This window comes from Seriola dumerili, unplaced genomic scaffold (assembly GCF_002260705.1).
Source record: "Seriola dumerili isolate Sdu_G_001 unplaced genomic scaffold, Sdu_1.0 BDQW01000017.1, whole genome shotgun sequence".
Lineage (NCBI taxonomy): Eukaryota > Metazoa > Chordata > Actinopteri > Carangiformes > Carangidae > Seriola > Seriola dumerili.
In genome coordinates, this window is record NW_019174272.1 from 10,495,806 (window position 1) to 10,505,924 (window position 10,119).

At 39.5% G+C, this 10,119-nt stretch overlaps 1 protein-coding gene across 1 annotated transcript in view; it reads right to left on the reverse strand.

The window, feature by feature from the left end:
- LOC111231034 (citron Rho-interacting kinase-like) overlaps positions 1–10,119 on the reverse strand; it is a 54,566-nt gene that overhangs the window by 20,666 nt on the left and 23,781 nt on the right. Inside the window, exons 5-15 of the mRNA XM_022757989.1 lie at positions 9,767–9,937; positions 9,476–9,529; positions 9,263–9,316; positions 8,310–8,450; positions 7,251–7,376; positions 5,940–6,035; positions 5,578–5,694; positions 5,268–5,377; positions 4,852–5,026; positions 3,358–3,555; positions 3,201–3,254 (exon numbers count right to left, since the gene is read on the reverse strand). Coding sequence (XP_022613710.1) covers positions 3,201–3,254; positions 3,358–3,555; positions 4,852–5,026; positions 5,268–5,377; positions 5,578–5,694; positions 5,940–6,035; positions 7,251–7,376; positions 8,310–8,450; positions 9,263–9,316; positions 9,476–9,529; positions 9,767–9,937 — 1,296 coding nt within the window. The remainder of the gene's footprint in view (positions 1–3,200; positions 3,255–3,357; positions 3,556–4,851; positions 5,027–5,267; positions 5,378–5,577; positions 5,695–5,939; positions 6,036–7,250; positions 7,377–8,309; positions 8,451–9,262; positions 9,317–9,475; positions 9,530–9,766; positions 9,938–10,119) is intronic.

The following is a 10,119-nucleotide window of genomic DNA, read 5'->3' on the forward strand; positions in this document are numbered from 1 at the left end:
ATTAGCTGACTCACTTCTACATCAGTTTTCTAAGTCTTAACACAGTTGACACAGATGGTTTAAAGGGATCTGGACAAAGCATCCTACTGTACTGTAATGCACACACAGTGTACACAGTATATGTACATCGCTTTTACAATTTACACACATAAAAAGGTCTTGCTTTCATCTTGCATGTAGACATATATCACTGTACCACTGTACCGTTCCACACATGAACTTGACTCACACGGTCTAAACCCGCATCACTACATAATGCAGATTTCTAGGTTAGTGATATAATGCAGTTATCATTGATATCTAGGCTACTTGTTTTGGATTCAGAGCAAGAAGCACGCTAATCATTTCATCAGCATCAGTCTGCTCCCTAAATCAGCCATGACTTCTGTGCACGCTGCAGGGAAATGAGGGTTGAGGCTGATGAGGCTGCCTGTTAAGAACCCCTTATTCTCAGCTCTCGTGGGAACATGTGTACCACACAGAACTTCAAGGTGGCGGGGGGAAAGAGGCAAAGCTTTTAAGTACATAAATTAGCTGTCTGTTCTGCACTGACTCAGTGCTTCCGCTCCCCCGAGGCTGGGGACTGACAGCAGCGACTAAATACTTAAGGTGGGGCTGGGAAGTCAACAGTGGAATGGATGCAGTGGTGATCTGGCAAGCCTCTATATTTACTCTACTCATCTGTCATCCCAGTCTATAGAGTAACTTGCAGACCTAAAGCAAATCACTTTCACAGCTTTGCATCCTGTGCTGAATACAAATTGCTCAATACTATTTGTGAAGGCTGTGGGTGTACATCAAATAAAAAGCGCAGTTAAAGAGGCAGTAAGTAAGTCCCACAATTTCCTGGACTAAAACCAATGTAACATTTACTGTACGCTGATGGCACAAAAACAGAGGAACATCTGCTCTTTCAGTGAAACAGACTGAGCAGCACAGATGCTGTGGAGCGTGAATTCACCTAAAAAACATCTTTGCTACCTAAACATTGTATGGATGACTGATGTGGATAAAACTGCATTATACTGTGTGCAGATGTAGCAAATATACTGGTAATTCAAAAAAAAAATAAATAAATAAAATAAAATAAAATAAAAAATAACAATGAAATAACCATATCCAGTCTAGAAGCAGTGTAACAAAATCTCTAACAGTCTGCAGTCTATAGATGAATAATATACATTGTCATACTGCGCAATGTTAGCTATGTGAAAGTAGGACCAAAGCATTACATTACATTAGATTTACTCATTTTTATCCAAAGCGACTTACAAGTGAGCAGCGAGAATAAAAACCTTGGAGCACCACTCTCAAGTGCTAGCATCTTTACACTGTCAGAAACCTTTGACATTGTTTTTACTCAATCTTTTTTCTTGTTTGAACAGTGTACATGACAGTCTAATGTTAGCAGTGTATTTAGAGCTAATTTAGAGCTAATATATTATAATATGCAGCCAATATAAATGTATATATATATAATACAAAAATAGCTGGACACAACAAAGAACATACTGTCAATGTAAGTATTTCTACAGTCTTACCAGTAGTGCAGCTCATAATAAAAAAAATTATGTGGTCAACAATTTTCACTGAAGTCTGTTTTGATGTAGTTCATTATGGGATGTCCCGTGTGGTAAGTTGAAGGTTGAAAGCAGCAAAAGAGGAAAATTCATGGTACGTCCAAAATGGAAAGACTTAATCCTTCAAGGAGCAGGAGTGTGCTCAGCGTATTTTAAGGAAATTGGCACTTTAGATTTTGATATGTCTGTCCATATAAATAGAAATAATGGCCTGATGTAAGCGCTGGATTAGATGGGGCACTAAAACTGATGCAGATGAAATGTCAAGGGGTGGCAAAAATCATTAAGCATCACCCCCAGGGGACTATAGTAAATTTAATGACAATTTGGCTTGTACTGTAGTTGTCAAGATATCTTGCTCAGGTCCAAAATGTTCAACAGACAGACCAACAGAGAGACCAACATCGCAAGTCTTAGCAGGGCAAAAAATAGAGTGGCATTTCAAGCTCTGCTTCTTGCAGAATTTGGCTGCGTTTGCCTGAACATTAGCCAGCTGAATCTATGGACAGTGCTTTCTGAACAGTTTGCGAGTGGGAGGATCTTGAAAGTAGGGCAATGGGATAAAGGAAGACCATGATGGTCTTGGTGTTTATTCAAGATATATGAATTTTAAGACACTTAAATCCTTTAAACATGACAAAATCTTTTTCTCGAGGTTAGTGGGACACCAGGGTTGCACAGCAACACCATCCCATGATGTTCAACAAACACTATGACATAATGTAATAATAACAATAAAACTGGTCAAGAGACTGAGAAAACAATGCAAGTGTTCCATTGTATCGTCATCTGTACTTGTGCAAGTGGCAAAAAAGTAACTAAAACATGGGAAAGCTTTGGGATTATAACACAAGTCTTTAAATGTCTCTGTTGTAACATGCATTAACAAAGCCCTCATCGTCTGTGAAAAAAACAAAAAGATAAGTTGGAACTGACTGTTAAATAGCAACAGTAACGAGGACAGGTGGGGCTTTCACCTGAAAGATGTAGCTTTCCGTATACAGATGTTAGCTAACTAAGTAAACCAGCGTTTCCAGTTAATGTTGAGAATGTGACACCATGAAGCATGGAGAACAAAAAGAAAAAAATCCCCAGAATGTGAATTTGCCAAACAACCATGATGACTGGATAACAGCCATTATCTGTTCCAGCAGGGGCAGTTCTGGTAATAATAGCTCACTTAGTTGTTAATGTGCACAACCGTGTCATGGAAACAAACAATTCATGTAAAAATTGGCCTTGTTTGAAACAGCAATTCTCAGTTCGACTGTATGCACAATGTTTTGAGACAGTTATGAAAACATTAATATGGAGCCCTGGTCAGACTCAGTTTTATATTTCCACAAAAAGAACCAACAAGGACGGTGAGTGTGATGAAATGAAGAGTGTTTAAAGTCACAGGGTGTCATATTAATGGACATCGAAGAAAAATATATTTAAATGAGGCCCAATTTACATAAGTCATAATGGCAGATGGAATGAAACATGGCGACTTTAGGTTGTTATGTGTGATGATGTGTGATGATTCAGCTGGTGTTCAGTGTCAGAAGAGTTATCCATCCCTGGAGAAACTGAAAAAGAAAAAAAAAAACAAGAAAAGTGAGTGAGTGAGCAGCTTACCGCACAGCTGTCTCTCAAGGCATCAAACTTGCGTTGTATCTCATCTCTGTGTGCCTAGGAGGTATGACAAGAGAGAGAGCGACAGATTTCACTGCCTGAATTATATAACATAAAAGGAGACATCATCTTCAGTACTCCTTCACTTCCTCTCTCTCACTCTGAGCACAGTGATCTCCTCCTCAGCTTCTGCAGTGGTCTCCTCCAGCTCGGTCTTGGCCTGCTGCAGTTGGCTCTCCAGAGCGTGGCGAGCCGCCTGCAGGTTGCTGATCTGGGATTCACGCTCTTGCAGCGACAGGGTCAGCTCCGTCACCTGACGCTTAATCTCCAGCTTCTGTTCCTCATGCTCCAGCCCAATCTATAAAGGCAGAGAGAAGGCGGGCCTCCAGGATCAGGGAGAAGGAGGAGGTGATTCATCCCGAGGAGTAGTCAGAGACATGCTGACATGACACAACTCCCCACAGAGATGAGAGGGCATTACACCTGACACTTCACCTTGTCTGACTCCGCCTTGATTCATTGTGCTGTCTTTTCTGCATTACTGTTTAATACTGTAATACTGTTAAATTTACAGTTTAATGTTTTGCAGTAAAGTTGGTTATGTGAGTTTTACTGATGTTAAAGTTAAAGCGTAGTTCTCCACAAAATATGTCTCACCATGTTTTTGAATATCTCCACAGTTTACAAGTTTCATGATTGTTATTTACGGTATGTGGTTACGTAAAATGTAAAGTCATATGGTGATTAATCTAATCATTCATCACTTCAGATTCCTCGGGAATTAAGGGTTCAAAATCTTCCCTGCCAGTGATTTCAAACAAGAAGTTTCCAGCCAGCACCAGCTTTTTTCATAACATTGCTGATATTTCAACTTAATGAGTAGCAGGTTCATTTGGAACATCAAAAGTAAAAGGTACACAGTCTCTTTAAAGGAGATGGCAGCGGCCCTTGCATTAAAAAACAGCAAGCAATTTGTATTGGCCAGTATCACAAAATTACAACAAAAAATCTGCATGGAGTTCCTGATTTTCAAAAATGATCTAAGTGCTGAGATTTCTAGCCTTTAAAATGTTTTATAACATTTCAATTCCTCTGTAAGTCACTAAATCCCAACATCATGTCATATGTCACATTTATGTATTCTACATAAAAAGTTATTTTATCCAACTTAGTGCCTATAGAGTATAGAGTATATATCTAATCATCTAACTACCGCTTTCTACGCTGCACCTGCCTCCACATGGGTCATGATACACTGTAATTAGTTCCTCAGCTTACATTCAGGAAAGTGATTATAAACAGGTGTGTTTCCACTATTTGGAGGCAGATGGTTACAGATGGAAGCAGTCTAGTCCACAACTGTTTCTATTTAACATTTAGAAGCGTCGCCTCTCATGCTTAGATATACACATATTCTTTGTGTGAATATTCCATAACAGTCGAAAAATGACTTGGTATTGAATAGAAGTGAGAGGTTGGAATGGGGCTGACAGGACAGTAAGATATATTAATTAGGAACAGGGAAAATGGAAATAATAAGTTTATTTTGTGTGTCACACTCTGATATGAAAACCTACATCCGATAATCTATCAACACATGAATCCCACTTCACAACCCTGCTTTTGATTCCAACCCCCTATAATATCTCCTCACCTCTCTGAGCCTAGTCTCCAGCTCCAGCACTCGGTTCTTATTGCTTTGCTCCTGCTGACTCATTTTCTCTAGATGCTCTTCCAGTTTGGCATTCTGGGCCTCCAACTTCCCAGCCTGAGACTCCAAGTAGAACTTCTGCTGGCGAAGCTCGGAGATCATCTCCTCCTGGGCTTTCCTGACGAGAATAAACACAAACACGTGCAAACACTTTGATAGAGGAGGAACTCCAATCTCTTGGCCTTTATCTTATATTACACCACTATGACCGGAGTGAATGTTGCACTTGGGATAAACATAAAAGTCCACATCGTTCCCTTGAATTCACCATAGTGTATTTCATGAAAAGAGAATGTTTTTAAATGCTTTTAATGCTTATTTTTGAAGGGAATAATAATGTTTTGTGTCTCAGTACTTACATGTTTTTCTGGGTGTAGATGCTGCTGTTGGCTGCCAGTTTGTTAGCCTCAGACAGCTCAGTAATTCTCTGCTCCAGGTTGTTCATCTTAGAGTCCATAGCATTTATGGTCTGAACAGAAATTATGGACACGATAACTTGTGTTTTAATTAAACATTCAGTTGGATCTTCACATCACTGGCTTTAACTGGGATCAGGTTAATGCTCATTATTGTGTGCTCTACAATAACATACCCAAGAAATCTATGTCAGTGTGATAAATGTTAAAATATGCCTAAAATAGTGTCGCTGCCAAGCTGCTCTGTTCTTACCGCCTTCTGTTCACTGATGATGCTGCACTTTTCCCGCACCTCCTCCTCATATTTGCTCTGACTGGACTCCAGCATCTCCTTATCAGCCATGTCCGCCTTCATCTGGGCCTCCAACACCTGCTCAATGCCAGGCAGCCCACATAACTATAACCAGGATATCACTTAACAGGACAGAGAATGGTGTGAAGAGGGCATTCTGTAGATCTCCCAAGCATAGAGAGCACCCACAGCTCAATAAGCAAAAGCATGACCACTAAACATAGCACAGAGCACTTCCTGTAATTTATTTGGGATATACCTGTCTGTTGTTTTACATTGCAGCAAAGTTTCTGCATGTGTGTGAGTCTGTTCTGAAATTTTACCTTTATCTTATCTTCATAGAGCTTCTCCTTCTGCTTCAGATGAGTCTCCAACCGCTGGGCTGTGGCTTGAGTCTCTCGCAGATTCTCTTCCAGCTCCTGCATGAAAATATAAATATGCTAATCACTGCATATTAAATATCAGCAGCCACATGCACAAAGGCTAAAAAGTAAGTGTAATGTACAAAGCATTTTAACACAAAAACACAACCCATACATTTATGACTAGTTAGAAATAATCCACAGGACTCCTAAATCACTAACACCTAATCACAGTCAGTGATGGTAATGTTGTGAAATACAGTCATAACCAGCTTTTATTCAGCTCAACTCTGAGGGTACTTTGATTGTAGCAGAGCCAGTAAGAAATTCAAATACCTTACCATCACACAGGTGTTGTTTGATGTCAGATACAATATACTTGACATGAAAGTGTTTAAGTATGAATAAATACTAAGACCTGTCCTTTGTCTTTACCACTGTGGATGTAGCAGGTTGATGAAACACAATATCATCCATAACAATGACTTCAACTCCACCTCTTCTCTTCACTGGGTTAGTCTTTACTGACCCTTTTCCCTTGTTATAGCAGGAAAAGAACAGGTGGAACTAATAGACAATACTCAAACCATGGAACTGGCACAGCTAAATAAAATACAACAATTATTAACATTTCCTGCTATAACATGTCAAAATGTTTTCCATGCTTAGAAGCTCTCTCCATCCCAACAAAAAGTTTCTTTCAGCAGCTTTGTGTTTCAAGAGGACACTCCTATTTATGAGCCTTCAGTGTTATTTAGGAGGACTCCTAGTGGTAAGATTAAAAAATTGGAGCTATTACCTTCTCCCAAGCCCATCTCTTAGTTGTTTGTCACTTATTCCTGTTAAACAGTCCTCTGATCAGGTTGAAGCTGGGTGTATGTTTGCAGAGGAGTAAGTGACTAAAAGCTCTGTACTAATAAGAGTAATATAGCTGTAATTTGTCCCAACCTAACAGGTGCAACAAAACAGGAGAGTGAGAGAGAGTGAAGCCCACACTAATAAGGTAAACTAATTGAAAGCACTTGTGTGGGTGTATCATGGCTTTGTAGGTGTTTTAAAATGAGACAGTATCAGGTATAACTAATTACTGTGTGGTGTATGACTCTAAACTGTTAGGAATAACAGTTCAAGATAGGAGATGATAAACCTGAGATTTTTAGAAATATTACATAAAATAGCACTTCCTCTGCAACGATGACAATGAGCTATGTTTATGTCACACCTCCTCTGATTTTTTTTTTAGCTCTGCACAAGAGATGAAAGGTCGTTTACCAGAATCTTATCTGCCATCTGCTGAATCTGCTGGGCCTTGCTCTGGATCTCATCCTTCAGTTTAGTCTCCCGCCGCTCAACGATCTCCAGCCTTTTCACCTGGTTCTCAAGAGTCTTCCTACCATCCTGCACACAATGGACAACAGTAACACACACAGACACACACATACAGGCTTTAACTCACTAATGAGATGTTTCTTTAAGTTGTAAAAAAAAAAATACAACCTCAGGTCAGAAGATCCACAGTCCAAAATAGTGGGTTCTGCTATTTGGACATCAAACGCATTTAGAGGAAATGCTAATTAGACTTAAGGTTTCCACTTCAAGGAGGAACTGATGATATACTGTAGCAGCTGCATCAGTCTGCTTGTTAGCGATGCACCTCTACGTTGTTTATATCTCATTTTTTCAAGTTCCTCGCAATAGTTCCGAAGAGCCCGTTTGCATTTATGTGTGACGGTGCGAGAGGTCTCTCCTCTGAGTCTCCTGTCTAAATGAACCTATTCTAATTACCAAATGTGCTGTGCTGTTTTCAAAGAACCCCACTCAAAAACTAATTGCACTATATAGGTAACTACAGATCTGTGTAAATGTCAGCTTTTCCTGTTGGTATCTGCACTCTTCCACACTTTGGATTCTCCACTAACTGAAACATATACTCTGTGACATGAGTGAAAGTCTGAGACTATGATTGTTTGTGCAGAGAGACTTCAGTGTCAATCAGTTTAATGACCCTTTTTTTAGGGTTTAGTTTTACCCTGTGGCTTACAAACACAGGGAAGTAAGGTAGATTCTCAAACCAGGAAAATTACAATAATTACAAAAACACAAGTGGATTTGCTTTTCAAATTATAATCAACTGTGACAAACATTCAGGCTATCTGACATGGTATCATGGCAGCACAAGCATTTCCCAGAAGGTGCAAAGACAACATGTTTACAAAAGAAAATATGGGCTCTTTGTGCTGAGCAGATACCCAAGCCAGATGTATTTATGCAACACTTTTAACAAAGAGATTTGTGATGTGTGTGCTGTGTACAACTGAAGTGTGTATGTACCTCAGTCTCACGGAGGCGTCTGCGCAGGCTGTCGCTGGAGTCTTCCTTGTTCTGTAGCCTCTCTAGATCTCGCTCCATACGGTCTTTGGCCATTCTCATACTCTGAAGGAGGTCTGTAGCCTCAGCACTGGCCTTTAACGACTGGGGATTAAAAGAAAAATAGGTTTGTACGTTATTTACATAAACTTAAATGTTATAGAAAGTTGATGTTAACCTTGTCTAATTTACATTATCTCACCTCCAAACAATCATCATCATACATCAAATAAAAGAACTGAGTCAAAATAAAACTCATACGAACATGTAGCAGTATGATAATTGTGTATAAAAACATATTAAACACATGAAATGAATCAGTTATATATGCAGCGGCATCAGCTCCTCAGTACTCCTGGCAACAATGATGACATTGGTTCTTGACAGAGTTAAAGAGCGTAAGGATGAACTAGCATCATTTTGCTAAGTTCAGTGGCTACTAGAAAACAAACTACTATACACTGCAATTATGAAAATCATAAACAATCCATACTGAGTCATTTATATTTCATCAATTACTTTGCATTGAGTCAGAAGTAGGCCTATCCCAAATGTGGGCTCAGTCAGTCTTGAAAATCAGCACCACATACTCTTGGTAGAATGGATGGTACTTTTAAATATTCATCTCTAGGAAAAGACAATTAGGATGAAATTATCTTTACTAATGAGGCAAAGCTGTTTGATTGCTGATAATTAAGCAGGAAGTCTAGTTTTAAAAGACAGCTTAATTGTTCTCGAGCCATAGACCAAATCTGACTGTAGAATGCAGTTTAAGAGAGAGACAGAGAGAGAAAGATGGAGGGCAGGGAGGTTAAAGAAGGAGTTTATACACTCATCTGAAAGTGTAAAATGCTGTTAAATCTCTTGCACAGGCTCATATAAATTATTCATTAATCTTCCAAGCAAAAATATTCTACCTTGGCAAGCTTCTCTTGAAGATCATGGATCTTTGTCTGCTGCTCAGCATTGGTCTAAAAAGGAAAAATACAGTCATCATGAGTGACATTTAACTTATCATCCGTGGCTACAGTCAATCAAACTTGTCAGTGTCCTTATATAGAAATATTGTGTTTCTGCCATCTTCACCGATCACAGAATCTTATTACAATTAAATGAACTTCATAAACCACCTTCTCCAGCTTGGTGATCATGTCCTCTGCTTCTGCTTTGCCTTGCTCTTTAGCCTGTGAGGATATTGGAAAATCAGTGAGATCCCATCCAGAAAAAATCATGACAAGTAGACAGTAAACTAGAAACTTCAAAATGAATTGAGTTAAATATCATTACAGTATCATATTGTTACATTGAATTACGCTGTTATTCTGAACGCTAACAGAATTTGTACACTTTGTGTCAAATAAACCAGAACTTCTTCCTGTGTAACTTTCAGAGTCATTAACGGCTTTAGTTACAGTGTAGACCTTCTGCATCCTATGCTGGTAGTCTGCAGCCTTCCTCTTCAGTTCCTCACTGCTCTGCCTCGACTCTTTCAGCTCAGCCTCGTACAGGTCGCTACGGCGACGGGCAGCAGACAGGTCCTCCTCCAGTTGTCTGATGGAAACTCGCATCTCTTCCAGCTGGGCATGATATTCCTGCGACCAAAGACCACAGAAACCCACGCATAAGAGAGGAGAGGAGAGGAGAGGAGAGGAGAGGAGAGGGGAGGAGAGGAGAGGAGAGGAGCAGAGTGGGGAACAATAGTCCTAAACACAAAAGGAAAAAATAATATTAAGAAAGGAAATTTCCAATATGACAAAAAGAACAGTAGACTCCA